At 39.5% G+C, this 16,986-nt stretch overlaps 1 protein-coding gene across 2 annotated transcripts; it reads left to right on the forward strand.

The window, feature by feature from the left end:
* Window positions 1-610: 610 nt before the first annotated feature.
* On the forward strand, window positions 611-15,821 carry SEC24D (SEC24 homolog D, COPII coat complex component). Of its 2 annotated transcripts, none has more exons than XM_061372132.1 (9): window positions 611-699; window positions 2,629-2,823; window positions 4,669-4,795; window positions 6,347-6,495; window positions 8,185-8,451; window positions 9,902-10,023; window positions 13,313-13,424; window positions 14,768-14,895; window positions 15,639-15,821. In XM_061372132.1, the coding sequence occupies exons 2-9, from the start codon at window positions 2,673-2,675 to the stop codon at window positions 15,804-15,806; spliced, it is 1,224 nt and encodes a 407-aa protein (XP_061228116.1). In that variant the 5' UTR covers window positions 611-699; window positions 2,629-2,672; the 3' UTR covers window positions 15,807-15,821. The 2 variants fall into 2 exon arrangements, with proteins under 2 accessions (XP_061228116.1, XP_061228118.1); XM_061372134.1 differs by lacking the exon at window positions 611-699 and adding an exon at window positions 764-872.
* Window positions 15,822-16,986: the final 1,165 nt, after the last annotated feature.

Consider the following 16,986-nt stretch of genomic DNA (forward strand, 5'->3'; position numbering starts at 1 on the left):
CCAATAAATCTTTTGCATTTTACTCCTATATTTCTACTTTGTCACTTAGGAAAACAATGACCCTGTCTTGTAAGTAACCAAGGTAGTATTTTAAATTTACTTGAACAGTAAATGAAACTAGGGCATGCAAACAGGTAATGTACCTGTGTTACGTTTTGCTGTAGATAGTCAGGTGGCATAATTTTACATATATATATATAGCCATAGATAAAAATGTGGGTTTAAGGGACATAAGATAAAAAATATCGTATTTTTAGGACGTTTCAATGTTTAAAGAGGAATTTCACCCCTAATGTAGAAGGAAAAATGAATTGATGGTAACAGCTATAGGCTGCATGTACTGCCTATTTAGGTTTCTCGCCGATGTAATCAGGCTGCCCCTTGTCTTCCTCCCTTGGACGCCACTGCAGCCCGCAGCGAGCTTTTTCCCGAGCCCGCCGCCGCCGCCCCCACAGGCAGCGGCAAACGTGTCTTTTGCCGTTCGCGCCAGGTTGCAAACGCGGCGGCTGCACTACGGTGGCAGTATGCCGTCCAGGGTGCGCGCCGCCCTTCGAGCTCTCCGCGCGCCCTGCGACCACGGCATCGCTGCCGCCAGTGCGCAGGCGCAGCCGGCGGGGCGGGCGCGCGCTGGACCGGGGCGGGGTGGTGGTGGGTGGGAAGAGACGGTGGCGCGCGGACAGGCTCAGACGTGGCAGTCGGGTGAGCGTCCCGCGCTGGGTGGTGCCGGGGAGTTTCGTGTGGCTCCCAGGTAACAGTCCTAACAGTCACCCCGGTCTCGCGACTTGCCGCCAGAGCTTGAGGAGGCTCGCATTGTTTGTGCTCTTCCGGGTGCAGACGGGGGGATCGGGCCGTGCCGGCGGAGCAGCGCTGGGGTGAGTGGTCGCGGGGACGCCATGCAGTGGGGCGGGGGGCTTCGTGCATCAGCAGCAGAAAGGTGGGGGAGCTGCACCCTACCTGAATAGGGCGGGGAGCCCGCGCGTGTGGGACACTGCTCCTGAAAGCCGGCTCGGCGGGCAGGTGTCATGCGTGGAGCGGGGTGGTGTGACCGACCAGGTAGCGAGACCTGTTGCTATGCTATAGTGACTGAAAATTCTTGGTTAATGGGGAGGGAATGTGAGCTAAATGCAGGTTTTGCGCTGAATTGGGGTAAATTTAAGCATGTGGCTTGGCAGCTTATACCAGAATGTGTTATTAAACGATACACGAAGTGTCATGTGTGTAGCTGTATTTTGTATGTATGTGTGTGTGTGTACAAAGACTGCCAAATTGAGATTGCAGCATGCCTTGGGGAGGGGCAGCACCTCTTCTTTGATGATGTGTTACCAAGGCGCAGTTTCTCTTAAGAAATAAGAAGTTAATAGTTCTCCTTATGTTGGCCAAGAACGTGATCCTCTGTTTTTGACTCTGTTGTATATATGTGTATAGTGGAGTTTTCATCTTCATAGAGATATCAGTGCAGTAGAGCATTGCATAGGTATAGTAATCCTCTGAGACACAAAAAGATGAATAACCAATTCTATAATAGGGCTAAATTAAATTGTGGAGAAGTGTGTGCATTACTGTTGTTTCTCAGTCTGTGGGGTGCAAGGTAAATGCGCAGAGAGGAAGCATAAGGTTTACTTGTCCTTCTGTGTAGTGTAACTCTTGTAGTAAAAAAAAAAGCCCAGGGAAAGGTCTGGGTTTAGCAGATCCTCTGATCTTTCCTACCCAGTTTACAGAGTGAATCTGTAAGTTTCTTGTTAGAGCCTGATAGCTAAAACACTAGGTGATCAGTTTCAATTGATATTTTGCCTGCAAACGATTTTTACTGTGTGTTGTTGTATATCTTGAGAAGGGATTAAATATGTTTAATGTTAAATAGAATCTGGAACTATGTTGAATAACTTAAATAATTTTGCTTATGGTAGGAGTTCCTGTCTCTGTGTGTTTTATTCAGTCTGTGTAAAGTTTGACGTGGCAAGATTTTTTTTTTTTTTTTTTTGGTGTGCGTGTGTGAGTAAGTAAGCGGTGGAGGAAGTCATTTCCCCTGAATGCTGTTGCAGCTAAAGGCGTTGGCTGTCACAGATGCTGCAAAGTGAAAATTTTTTCTGTTATATGGATATAATATATATTTGTGTCTTAGTAATTTTGTAGGTTATTTAGAGCTGACTTTCTGTCTTTGGGGACAACTGAAGTGCACACTGCCATGTCTTTTCTGATGTGGCTGGAGGAAGGAAGAAAGTACAGCTGGAAGCATGAACCCCCTCTGTTTAAACATTATTTTTATTCTTCCAATATTTGCCTTGTTAACCAAGAAGACTGTTTTGAGAACAGTTTGAGAACTTTCCTTTGACTTTTATTCCACCTGCAGAACTATTACTTACAGTTTTTTCTCTCATGGGCCTGGGAGTGGTGAATACCATTCAAATAAATTCAGTGATTTGTTTAAATTAATGCACTATGTGGTAGCACTGAGGAAGCTAACCAAGCAAGTAAGCAAGCAAGCAAAACCGCTAGTTTCCCCTGACTTCCAAGTCCCTTTTTTTTCCCCCCATCAGATGTATTTTGTCTTTTTGTGTGTGTGAATACAGTTCACAGCCTTTTAAAACACTTGAAGAGTAATAGCTGGTGTCACTTTCTCTTTTGCAGATTTTTAAAGTGGACCCAGTACTTGGAATGAGAATATTGTGATCATGAGTCAACAGGGTTATGTTGCAGCTCCTCCATATTCCCAATCCCAGACAGGAATAGGAGGTTTTTCTTCAGGTTTTGGACCACCTAGTTCTTCACTTCATTATAAGCGTTATGGGGACCCTAACTCCTACTGCTCAGCACCTCAACTAGGTATGAATTTGGCTTATGTTTGTTTTCAGAGTCTACTTTTCTATAGAGGCATTTTGCATCTCTTTTTCTTACTTGTGTGAACACAGAATGCTCAGTTTTACACTGCTGCTGCTGCAAGAGGGTCCTGCACTACCTTTATCTGTGTTGTTGATGTAAGATGCATGGTAAAGTTCACAGCCTTCATGTGTGAATTTTGCTGTCCAGGAAGCAATAGGCACCAACACTTAATCCTGTATTATAAGTAATACAGACTACAGACAAATACAAAACAAGTGATTTCTGGGAATAGAGAAATGTTTCTCAATTCATATGTGTTAATGGCAAGCAAGCTCTCAGAAATCGGTTGTATTCTTTACAAGAGACCTTTGTCCTACTGAATTCTTGAGCACAAACTTGCCTATGAGAGTGAGCTTGCTTACTGAGTGGTGTATTTGGATAATGCATGGTAAGTAGAGACCATTTGCTTTCTAACCATTAGGAGACAGTTACTTTCTATGAGGAAGAGCACACTGGGTACAAGCAAATTACAAAAAAAAGGAAATATTTGCTTTATTTCTACCAGTGTAATCATGCTACAAATAATGTTATTGACATTCAACAGATACATTGTCTTGCTTTGTTGGCTGTCCTTGTCTTTCCTTTGCTCCTCATTAATTTCAACTTGCAGTATGTGACTTCAGATCTTTCAGGAAATATATGAGTATATGGTGGTGGAAGCTTACAGAAATAATAATTTGAAAGAATGGAATTCAAGTCTTCGTTGCTGTCAGATATGCTGGTCTGATTTCAGTAAAGCATGCTAGACTAGTGAGTTGGGGCTGTATAAAATATCTAAAACAGTAAGGTTTCCTATTCCCTCTAAGTCTACTAATATACGTAACCAATATAGGGAGGCAGGAAGAGGGACCAACTCAGTGTTTTGCCTGATGTCAAGGGGGAAATTAGTTAAAATAGCAAAGATGTCCAAAATATTCTCTAAGGCATCTGAAAACATGTATTTGTTAAAATTTTAATAACATTCAAGTTATAAGTTACATTAAAATTCATTTGAGATGGTGGAGTAGTGTAATGACAAAAGTAAGCATCCAAGTGCATTGAGGTTTTTCAAATATTCTGTGGTGTCCTCAATTTTTTTGTTCTCATGAAAACAGAACAAAGGAGGTTTATCCAGTTTCTTTAAAACTTCTTATTAAAGACAGCAGGAGTTGTGCTGCCTTAATCCAACGCTGAATATAGTAAAAAGATAGAACTGCTTGTGGTAATTGGCTTATTAAAATACCACTTTTGGTACCAAACAATTTTTTATGTTAATTTAAAGGAAAATATGTGAAAAAGTACAGGTTGAAAAACATGTTTATTCAGCACTGCTGTTTGCATAAGTAATAGTCTCTTCATAGTCACCTTGTAAAGATTGTTCCAAGTTTTCTTTCTGACCAAGGTCTCTGAAATCAAAGGAACCTCTTGGTTCTATTTGTAAAGATAACAGTGACAGTGAATTACCTGTATCCCAAATTGAATCGGAGGGTCTGTTTGTTCCTTCTTGCTTCTTACTGTGTTCCTCTTGGGTTCTTTTGCTGAAAAGTTACCAACTCCTGTTTGCTTCCTTTTTACTATGGTCTTTCTCCTATCTGCTTCTCTAGCTGACCAGAAATCTGTCATTTGTTAACACAGAATCAGTGAGATTGAAAGGGATCTCTGGAGGTCATCTTTAACAACACCACTGCTCAATCAGGGCCACCTAGAGCTGGTATTCTTATTGTTAGAGCAGGGCCATACACTTGTATTTCTTAGCTATCTTGTGCTTTCTTACAGGGTTCATATGTAAAAGTACATCTTCTTTTGCAGGTGTGCCAAAATCAACTGTGCCTTTTGGATCCTCAGCTTCTGTTGGGCCTCCACCACCTGGTACACATCAATTCAGCCAGACAGACTCTCAAAATGGGCCCAGTACACCAGGGCAACAACCACATAGGTGACTTTCAAGAATTAATATATAAGATCTAAGCTATTTGACTACTGTTACTTCTCTTTGGCTGCTTCACTGACATTTAAGTATGGCATCCCTTTAATCTTCAGTAGTTCTGACTTACTCCAGTTCTAAACTGGGTCTTCTAATTTAGTTCTTTGTGTTAAACTGCCAGATCCTACAGTGCGATCTGTAATCTCATTAAATTCCATTTGACAGAAAGCTCTTTATCATGCATTGTTTGGTTTTTTTTAGTCTTCTTTCTTGATCTTAGACCCATTGCTTCAAAGCAATATCACAGTGGTTATGTTGCAGGTAGTTGTAAGTGGGTAAATATGCTTAGCTCTTGTATTTAATTCTCTCAAATATTAATTATTTTGCTCACCTCCCAGGACTGGCAAAATTAGTTTGTGTACCTTCAGCAATTTTAGTTTTAGTGAACTTGACACCAGTTAATAACATTCTTCTATTAGTTGGTTGAAGTCTTAATCTGCTTTTGTGCTTTTTAGTTGTGTAGTTATTACTGTTTAAAAACCCCATATGTATTTTATTGGTTATCAAAATAGGAAATCCTGTTTGTTGGCTCTGTGTTATCACTGTGTAAAGGAGGACCCAAGGAGACTGATAATCAGTTGTGGACGACAGTGTACTGATTCATGGCGAAAAGTGGTTGGTGTCCTGAAGATGAAGAGACAAGGTGGCCAGAGTCAGAATGACATGACCAATCCAGCAGAATACTGATTCTTTTCCTAGCTTCCAGTCAGTGCCCTGACATACGCACACTACTGTTTTTCACCTAATCTTGTTTTATTCCCAAATTGCTGAAAGCTGCTGTTTTAGGCAAGGAAATCTCCACATCAAAATTTCAAGTGCATTCTAATTCTCTTGAAATGGGTAGGCCCCTCCTCAGTTTTAGAAGTCGTAGGAAAATCAGTGTAGATCTCCCCTGGGAGATAGCCTGAGTTCTTATTTTTCCAGAGCAATATAGTCTGGTAGAAAATATTTTTATATGCCACATGTGAGTTACAACTTTCTTTTCTTCGATCTTTTTCTTGCATTCATGTCTTTCCATATCTGATAATTGTGAAGCAATTTTTCCCTACCTGCATCTTTTTTTTTCTACTAGAGGAAACTCCGTAACAGTTTCTCACTTCATTTTCTTCTCTTCACAGATTTTTCTCCTAAACTTCTTACCCCTCCCTGGTAGGGAATCCTCTTTTATAAGCATGGAAAAGGGATGGAGTAGTGTAATATGTTCAGAAGCTTGTGTTTCTTAATCTTCAAGCTTTCATGTAGTTAATTACCACTGTCTCTTTGCCATAGCATGCTTGCTCTTCTTTGTTTCTAACTAGTATGCAATAAACATGTACATCTCGGTTTTGTTTTTTTAAACAAGTGTACAATTCTGTGTGCTTCATGACTATTTTAGTACAAGTTCTGAGCAGAATGTGAGCAAGCTCTCTTAAGGGTTTGGCTGTCCTAAATTACTTGTTTCAGCACCACCCTATGATTGGTTGATTTTATCTTTCGCATAACTGCAGTAATTTTTCCCCTTAGGTTTCAAGGCCCTCCACCTCCATGCAACTCAAGACTTTCCTATCCTCCCTACAGTCATCAGTCACAGCCAGCCTACCCAAATAATACATCCACTTCATCTACAACACAACTTGCTAACAAGCTCGACAGTATGCAGATAAATAGCTACGGTAATCAGTTTTATGTGATTTGATTGACTTTTTCCTATCATCTTATTTTTTTTTTTTGTCCCAGTGTAGTTCAGTTTTTAATCTAAATTTATTTGCATTTATTTTGAGATTAAAACATCTCAAACCTAAGCTATGAGGTAAAGATGGGATCATGTGATTCTTCCATGTAAATCACTTCCCACTACTAACACTCTGGTTATATCTGCTTTTCCTGAGTATTTCCTGATGAAATTTGCCATTTTGTTTAAAATTATGGTGGTCAATATCTTTGTAGGATATGCGTGAAGTTGAACTTCTCAGTGCAGGCTGCACTGATAGAAGTTTGCTGTCCCTACCCTGGCTTTGTGAGTTGGTGACTTGACTAGAACGAAATCTGTATAACTACTGTGGGTTTGACCTTCTGTTTGTATGATTGCTTTTGAAAACTTAGATGTTCTTCACCTTAGATTATTTTAGACTCTGATTCACCTTGATATACTGAACTGCATTTGCACAATTAACTCAGACCTTTTTATATAGGATGAAGTGTGGTGCACCACCTCTAGAGCACTTCACATACAACAATTCATATTATTTAGAGCAAAATACTTCTTTTTTTCCTGCCTTCATTATATTGCCTTCAGCAATAACTATGTAAAGTATAACATTCTTACTCATCATGGAAGGCTGACATACCCTTCAGACCACTGAAGACATAGATTCTTTACAACTTTGCTTCTGTGTTGGGTTTTGTTCTGATTTTTCCTTAGCTGTAAGTCTGAGTTGGTCTAACTGGACAGAGCGCTGAAACTCACAGCTTGTAAAGCTACTAGAGTGATGTTTGGACCAGCAAGTACCTGGGCTTGTTTTGCATGTGATTAATTTTTTTTTTTTTCAGTTAACATGTCTGACAGGAGATGCATTTCAGTATTTATATATTAATACATTGGTCCTTTTGCTCCAAGCCTAATTTTAGTTATTGTTTTAGCTTTCTTGAAAATTATGTTTCTGCAGGCTTTAAGGGGGAAGTATGACTAAAACATAGGTTTTGTAAAGTAACAAGTATTTACAGATTGTAACTCTCAAAACACCCCCTCCCTCTGTATTTTCAGGGTCCTCGATTCTAATTGGAATCTGGATCTTATAACCAACAAACTGTTTCTCACCAGTGTGCACAAAATAATTCCCATGTGTTTCATCTTTTAGCATCAAAACCAGAGATGGTTGTAAACAAGATAAAATGAATGGATTTGTCTTCCGTCAAACATGTTATGTTGAAATGCAAATGGCAGACTAACAAAAATATGCCACATAAGAGAAACGTATTATTTTACTAAGCAAAAAGAATGTTGTTTTGAATTATGAAATAAATATTATTTCAAAAGCAAATTGTGATTTATGTGTATTCTAATCAAGAATTGCGAGAGGCTGGCTTCCTTTCTCTTTCCCCATACACTCCAGCTGCAGGGTTTTATTGAAAATAGAGCCAAAAGAAATAAAATTGAATGTCTGAATCAGTTCAAAGTTAAACTACGAGGTCAGATTTGTTATATGAATAGGGATTCAGAATCCCCATAATGCAGCATTGTCAGTGTGCGATACAGTACTGCTTAGATGTTGTAAATGTGCTAAGAATAAACAGAACACCTTCCACACAGAGTTGGTGGTAGGTTTTTGGTTCTGACTCAGCCAACATGTTTTTTTGTTCAGGTCCTGGCACTACTCCAAGCCTTCTCACATCTTCTGGGCATCCAGCATCTTTTCAGGGTCCACAACTATCACTTCCACCAGCCCAACAGCAAGTCGCTTTACCACCTGGATCACAGGTTCCTCCACCAGCAAATAATGGCCTTTGTGCTCAGCCATCGGTGCCTCCTATAGCCAGACAAGGTGGAATCCCTGGACCTGTCTCCCCAAATCCTAACTTGCAGCAGCTTTCAGCACAGTCTTCAGGACCTGGATATCATCCTCAGCAATGTAAGGAAGGATGCTTATGTAATTGAAAACAAAACACCCATGGAGTGTGTAATTGTAACCATTCATGGTTGATGTTCTGCTGAATTGGAAAAATGAAAATTTAGTAACCTTACTGTAGCATGGAAAGATTGGCATTGTCAGTCAGTACATTCAAGGCAGACCATGCTTTTGCTCACAAGTTCAGCACCCTGTTCAGACTGTAACAAGAAAAAGGAGATTAATTTGGACCAGGAACAGAATTCTTTGGTTAAAGGCATAACATGTTAAACAAAGGTGTTTTTCTTATACTTTGTAAAGATACAGGTTGCTCTCTGTCTTACAGTGTTGTCTGTCATAAGCAGCTTTGAAAAATGCCTTGCAGCAATTAAGAATTGTAACTGAATGCAGTTATTTCACCTAACATAGATGAGGAAAGCAGTTATTTTCACAACTAAAAAGCCAGCTAACTAGACCAGTTTGCAGTGACTGATGTTAGGGGAGAAATTCTCACTAATGTTATGGTTGGCTTTGAGTAGCTGTAGTAATCTCTACTATCTTACTTGACATCTACCTGCAAACGTTGGAACCGAAGTCTTACACTTGCCTTTAAAACACAGACTGTACATATGAGCTAAAGTGATCCTTATCTTTTACATGCTGAAAACAGAAGGGAAGGAGAAGTTGCATTTAGCTGAGTGAGAATGAACTGTATAGCAAAATATGTTATTAAAAATTGATAATGCAACTTGAACATCTGGGTTGGGCAATCCCAGGCACAGCTGCAGGTTGGGTGGAGAAATGATTCAGAGCAGCCCTGTGGATTAGGACTTGGGGGTGTTGGTTGATGAGAAACTTAACACGATCCAGCAGTGTGCACTTGCAGCCCAGAAAGCCAACCGTATCCTGGTTTGCATCAAAAGAAGCGTAACCAGCAGGTCAAAGGAGGTGGTGTCCTCAGCATAAAAAGGACATGGAATTGTTGGAACAAGTCCAGAGGAGGCCATAGGGATGATCAGGCACTGGAGCACCTCCCATATGAAGACAGGCTGAGAAAGTTGGAGCTGTTCAGCCTGCAGAAGAGAAGGCTGTGTGAAGACCTGAGAACAGCCTTCCAGTATCTTAAGGGAGCCTATAAGGATGCTGGGGAGGACTCTTCATTAGGGACTGTAGCAATAGGACAAGGGGTAACAGGTTAAAACTTAAACAGGGGAAGTTTAGGTTAGATATAAGGAAGAAATTCTTTACTGTGAGGGTGGTAAGGCACTGGAATGGGTTGCCCAGGGAAGTTGTGAATGCTCCATCCCTGGCAGTGTTCGAGGCCAGGTTGGACAGAGCCTTGGGTGACGTGGTTTAGTGTGTGGTGTCCCTGCCCATGGCAGGGGGGTTGGAACTAGATGATCGTCAGGTCCTTTCCAACCCTAACTATTCTATGATTCTATGATAAATGAGTTGTCATTTGTTAACTCTGCAGCAAACTATGGTCCTCAGATGGCAGGGTCTCAGCTGTCTTTTCCTGGTGCTTTTTCTGGGGGTCCAGCACAGCTCGCAGGCCCACAGCAGAAGAAGCTTGATCCTGACTCTATTCCCAGCCCAGTAAGTAATGTGGCACTGTTGTTTTTATGAAAGTAAATTTCTGCTGCATTTAAGATAGAGGAATGGCAGTGCTAATATTGTATTTGTTTTAGCTGGTGGGGTTTTGCTTGTTGGTTTTTGGCTTTTGGTTGGTTTTTTTTGTGTGTGTATGTTTTGGGGGTGTTTTTTTGTGTTTGGTTTGGTTTGGGTTTTTTTGAACATAAAATTGCACTTACATGGGTTCGTTCACAAAATCTGTTACAATTTTTGCAAGTTCTTAATAATATGCATTTTGTACTCTGCAGTCAGGTTTGGATGAATTAGTGCATAATATTAATTTTAGTACTGGAGAGCCTTTATAACTTCATCTAACGTGGGACATATTAAATAGGAATTGTCAAATGGATTCTTAGTATGAATACATGCTAAGATGAGCAGTACTGAAGGATTACTTGCATTCACTGCAACTAATCACCTTTCCCTTTCACTCTGGAAAGTTTGAAGCCTTAAACTTGTAACAGATATGTACAGCAGGATTTGTGCAGAATACAGGTACAAGAACTCAAAATGGAAATGGTAAGAAGTCCCATGCTCAAAAGGCTCTTCAGTCTTTGATTCTGGGAGTTTTCCAGGCAACTAGACCTGAAAATGTACTGGTGGGACAGCATCTCTTAGAATGGTGTTAGAGAAAACTAGGTTATGGTTGTGTCTATCTTAAATAAAGCAGTCTAAACTTCACTGAACAGCTGATTGAAATAGAAAGCACTGAACTCATGGGGAAAACACGTTTTGATACACACGCACACTGGTTCTGCCAATCATCCAGACTGGTCAGAAAGGTCCTCAGAGCTGGGAGTCTTGAAGCAGGCTGTGTCCTGCAGCTTTGACCTAGAACTTCTGCTTAGAGAAATGTATTAACCACCACACTGTACGCTAGTCTGGGTGAAGGAATCTTCCACTTCTTTGCTGAGGCAGCATTGCTGTACAGGAAAGAATGCAAGTTCGAAAAAGGTGAGGAAAAAGCATTTGTGTAAAATCCCTGACACTGTCTATAGGGAGCAGCTCTGCTTCCTTAAATTGTGATAGTCTTTTGTCCTTCTAGAAAAGATTTTTTGTTTCATCCAGTGGTGGCTTTGATGTAAAATCCCCAGAATGTTGAGAAAATGCATGTTGATAATCACTTAGAGGTTAATATGACAACTGCAATTGCCTTCATTAAAAGTAATTTTCAAGTTAAATGTAACTGAAAGCCATGGTATGCAAAAGCTGAAGTGAGTGTCTGTGTAATTAACAAATGTCCTTAATAGGTCAGTCATTCCTAGCTGTTTCAGTATGGTATTTTTTTGCATAAGAAGGGTAATACAGTCTTGTGTAATAAAAAAAAAAAAAAGGGGATGAAGAAGGAGGTCTGGCATAAAAGCATGGACTGATGTCTTGTTTCAATTATGAATGTAGAATAAACAGCCTTGACTATGACAGCAATGTTAAAATAGGTTAAAAGGTTTATATAAGCAGCACAGAGAGGATCAAAATGACATATTTAAAAGAAACATGATCTGGGTCAAGGTCTGTAAAGGGCATAAAGCTAATTCAGAATGAGTAACTAATATAACCATGTATATTTCTCTTGTTATACTTACATTATGTAATTACAGTAGTGTTGCCAGATAAATTTTCTTCTTATCTGAGCCATTGTTGATTTATATTTTTAATGTATGTTAGAGATTGATACATGCTCTGAAAACATCTCTGAAAACTAGCATACTGGCTTTGTCAACAAGTATTTCCAAGAACAATGATGTATTTAGGTCAGTTAACTGCATAATACCATGGTACATTGATCCACTGCAGAGCTAATTCTGAAAGTGGTTTGCTTTCTTCAGCCAGTGGACCTTTTAGTTCAAAACCTTTTTCCTTCTAATGCAAGAATTAGCAGTAAGTATACAAGGCAGGGAAAAGTAATCAAACAGAATATATAACAAGCTCTGTATGGAGTGTATGGTATATTTAAATTGCAATACAAAAACTTCATTAGGGAAAAAAAAAATTACAAACCCCTAATTATTTCCAGTGTGTTAGGAAATACCTTTTTGACAATTATCGACAGATTCTATGCAACTAATTTTGTTTTTCTTCTCTGTTTGCTTTCCAACAGAGGTTTCTTAACTTCCTATTATTAGAAATACGTGTGCAGTGTAAAAATTCCATGGGATACCAGCAGCAGTGGCAAAACCAGTTTCAGAAATGGCCTCATTTCTCTTGCCTCTTACAGCTGTTCAGCTATACTCTAAACCAGATTTCTGAAAAGACAGCTTCTTTGAGGGAAGAGGAGGAATAACGGTATCATCTCAGTGATCTGGTTTATGGTGTGGAACAAAATGTAGCCTTATTGAACTTCAGTTATATCCTGAAAAGTATCAGACTTAAACAGGGTTAAGGACTGTGCAGAAAGGACAGGGGAAGAAGTGTACAGGAGATGAATTTGTTCAGAAGTAAAGCCAGCTTCATGACATGGCATTGTATATTGCTATAAACTAGGCTTCAACAAGAGTAAATATGTACATGATCAGAGCTGCCTCATTTTAGTAAAAATTTCTGTGATTGCTCTCCTTTACTTTGTAAGAGGAAGCTCGCAACAAGGTAATCTGACCTAGAGAATGAAACCCCTGAGCTCCAGTGTTGAAATACTACGTGATGGCCAGCAAGGCATTTTTCAGGTTTTTAAATTGCTGCTTTCTAAATGGCAGTCCTGAAATACAGCTCAGCTAGGAAGGTGATCTACAATATAGACTGTTTATTTCTTAACCACCCTGTGCATGGAACCTACTCAGGAGGAATGAGGGCTAGCCCCTCCCGCCATTGCAATCTGATCAGTTTCCTGTGCATTCATTTATGGAGAGCAGCAGCTGGCACAGCTATAGTCATACAAAAGATAACCTGGTATATGTGGCATCTGAGTAAGGTCAAGCAACTTTGCACTTCAGTTTGATCTGGGAAAATAGAAGGCCATAATCGGTACGAAAGACTTATTTACATCATCGCTGTCCTCAGTTTGTTGCCAACCTCTCCTGAAAAGTTCTGTCCTAGCATTCAGTATGCTTACTCTAAATAACTCACCTGTTAACTGTATATGTCATCCATCCCAATGTATAGTTTTACCCCTGAGTTCCAACAGGCAACTGCAGTTGTAAATAAGTTATAACTCGGCTCAGCTGTGTGTGTAGTTTTCTAGTTAAGTGTCTCAGAAGCCTGAATTGTGATAGCTTTGTAGCACTGTCCACTCACACTGTCCTTGCTTCTTATTCATCAGATTCAAGTAATTGAAAATGATAAGGCTTCTAGAGGAGGGCAAATCTATGCTACAAACATAAGAGGACAGGTTCCTCCTCTTGTCACCACAGACTGCATAATCCATGACCAAGGTAACTGTCCTTGTTACTCATTTGGGAGTCTTATCTAGGTGAAATCAAATTAATTTTGAAGAAAAAAATCCAACCAAACAAACCCACCTAAATTCTCAAATTTGTTATCTGAAAATGATGCTACTTAGTCTAAATCAGACATGAAATGGGCAACTCCCTTTAAAGAAAAAGAGGTGGGGTAAGAGAGCAGGGATGGGGAAGTGGGAGTTGGTTTCTTATGCCTTGGGTTAACAACTCCTCTACCCTTCCTGACCTTTAAAATAATATGAATAGTTGAGACAAATTTTCTAAGTTAAAATTTTTCAAGGTTTTAAACTTCCAATTGGAAATGCTTTCTGGATTCTTCTGAAATTTTAAAAGGTGGACACTAGAATAAGCAATGAGGCTAGCACTGTTACCTTTTAAGATGTGAATTATGGAAAATTCTATTCAAGTGATAGGAGCAGCATACAATCTGTCTAGTTGACTCTGTTTTTTTCCTTTGGCTAATGTATCTTCCTTTGTCTCTGCCTAGAGCCTGGAAGTACAATATTGCATGTGCTGCTCTTGGCAGCAGACTTGATATTTTATTACAGATTAAACGGATGATATCATTTAGTCCAACATTAATTTATCAGTGTTTGGATAAACTGTATAAAATGTGCAAACACATCAAGATATTTTTGGCATTATCTGGGAATGGGGTAATGCAGTTTTGATTAACAAAGAAATAAATTCCTTTCAAGAAACTGAGCAGAGCTACAGCTTGGTGGTTAAAAAAGAAGCATAAGGAAGCCAGTTTCTGAAATGTTGCCTTTCTGTGCCTAGCACAGTTTCTGACAAAGGAAACTGACCTAAGTGTGTCGCATAAATGATATAGTGATTTTAGCATACAGTATTTTGCAAGGTAAATGATCAGATACACTATTTTCTGAATCAGAGCTAGCTCATTAGAGCAATCTTAACAGTAGTTATCAGTCTGCATCATTTGTTTATATACAGTGCTGACATTTCCACTGGGGTTTTCACCCCTATTATTTTCTTTTAAGACCTTAGATATGATATATTTCAAACTAATCTCTGTTGAGATTCTTATTGCAAATAATTGTGGATTTTTTTCTTTATATGTTTAAATGTCTGTTTTAAACTCAAACAGCAAGAAAAGATTTACCCACAGGGTGGGGCAATGGACTGGCATATACATAAAGCAGAGAGATGGGTAGACGCTTGCATGGGAGAAAAAGAAAGGTGTACTTATGTACTTGTTTCTTTATGGTTTGTTTTTGATTCTTCTGGTTTATGTTTGAGGCAGGCAGATTCCTTTTAACAGCCTTTCATTCTGCATGCTATGTTGGGCGTTCTAGGCCATGCCAGCCCTCGTTACATCCGATGTACTACCTACTGCTTCCCATTGTCTTCAGATATGGCCAAACAGGCTCGTATTCCATTGGCAGCTGTCATCCAACCATTTGCTGTCGTTCCACAAAATGAGGTAAGGACTGACTCAATATTGGTCATATGTGAGTTTGTTTCCTAAATATTGCAGACTTGTTCTTTTCTGATTGCATTGGGAGTGAGGCTGGTTTACCTCTGTGAAGGAGTAAGACAGTGGAGAGATGTCAGAAGGCTACAAGATACACTTGGGTCATGATAGAACTTAAAGGGATAAAAGTCTTTGTTTAGCAAAGGTACAAGAGTGATGACAGTGTAATCTAACATAGATTCCTGTTGTTCCCCCATATTCCTCTAGTTCATTCCAGCTTTGTGGGATGCCTGCTCTGCTGGAACTCCATAGGTATAGGCAAGGACATTAAAAGAGGATGACCATAGACAGTATGGAGTTAGTTTCAAGACATGGACAGTTACATTCAAACAGTGACATTTTTCCATTTAGTTTATGTGTTCCTGTCTTCAAAAACTCCTCATAAAACGCATGCAGAGAAAAGCCTGATTAAAATTGCAACGACTTTCAGCACTTGGTTTTGCGGTCTTTGATTTTTCTTTAACTTGTTTTAATATTTGTAAATTCCTAGGTTGTTTTTTTTTTTAAATATATTGAAAAAATAACAGATGTTCTTTATCAGGATGGATAAATTCCAGTGCACCAGATCTCTGTAGTCTGAATTGAAGGTATTATTTTAGCAGGGTAGTATGTAGTTGTCTTCTCTGTGGTCCACAGGAAAATAGCATGTATTACAGTTCTGCAGATACTGAGTCTCACCATTTGTCTGCTAGAGAGCAATTTTGGGTTTCATTCCAGTCCTTGAGGGAGGGGAATGCACAGACTTGGCTTGTTGCCCTCCCTGCATTTTCTCCAAGGTAAAATTCCTTCTGTTGCTTTTCTACCTCTTCTTTACCTGCCAACCTTTACTACCCTTTTTCCTTCCTCCTGTGCCCAGGTAGCAGTTACTGATCCTGTTTTCATGTTGGCTCTTCATTTGTACATTTTTCAGTCTGCTTGTAGTCATTTATGCCCCCCATGCACGGCTTGCCTGTCTCCTGCATAGTGCTTGGATAGGGTGATCAATGCATTGTTAAAATCAAAATTTCTTCTGCATACATAAATTAGCAGTATGTACCAAGGCTTGATCTTGACCAAATTAAGGAGGCAAAGGTTGGCAAAGGGTTCAAGATTGGCAAAGGATTTGAGGTTGGCAAAGATTTGTACTCAGTATCCCATCCTTTCTGAAGCATTAGTGGGCTCAAGCTGTTGGAAAGGTCAGTGGAATTCATTAATCTGTGAAGACCAGTGTGTTACTCCGTAGCCTCTTTCTTGGAAGAGACTAAAAGTACTCAAAAAAATGTCTCTCAAAATTGGCAAAAGTCCAGTGTGGAAAATTGTAGTCTGAACAATTATGGCTTGCTAAAGTTGTAAGAACTGAAGAGGTGGTGTTACAGTAGGAAGCACTAGGCAGTCTTAGTTGAGGCATTTTTTCCAAAGCTTGCCTCTTCCCTTAGACTTCGCTGCTGATGCCAAACTTGCTCTTAAGATCTTCTAATAAAAATGGTCTTCCATACGGGATTTATAACAACTTTAATTCTGAAAAGCCACTTAATTTGAAAGAACTGAGCTTTTCCATAGTGGCAAAATACATTCAAGGTCCTCTTTGTGTTTCTGCATTTCCTAGTGTGGTGTATTCTGCCTTGAGCTAGTGACTGCGAGGCACAGAATGTTCTTTGTTTCAGAATATTGAATCTGTCTTATGGATTGTGCCTTTTGGCCTACACGTGGTGCTTATCACATGTTATAGGGCTCAGTATAAAGTGGGTATAAAGTATAAATCTGTTTAATCTCTTTATCTCTTGATAAACAGCATGTTATGTACATAGTAACTGTTTTAAATAATGATTTTTTTCTTCTAGCCTTTCAGTGAATAGTTTCCCTTTTATTCATCTTTGTTGCAGCTTCAGCTGCAGGTACATTTCTAATATACTCAATGTTAACACCTAGAGTATTTCAGCTCTGTTTCTTTTCGAAGTAGGAGGAAGAGAAGCAATGGCTAAAGGGTTTAGTGGACCATGTTTGTGCAGCTGGTAATATGGTTAGGAGCAGCTGAGAAACTGACCTATCTCACTTGATCTG

The sequence above is a fragment of the Neopsephotus bourkii genome, unplaced genomic scaffold (assembly GCF_033783945.1).
Source record: "Neopsephotus bourkii isolate Nb327-2 ecotype Australia unplaced genomic scaffold, CSIRO-AGI_Nbou_v1 NB_1598, whole genome shotgun sequence".
In the NCBI taxonomy this organism is placed as follows: Eukaryota; Metazoa; Chordata; class Aves; order Psittaciformes; family Psittacidae; genus Neopsephotus; species Neopsephotus bourkii.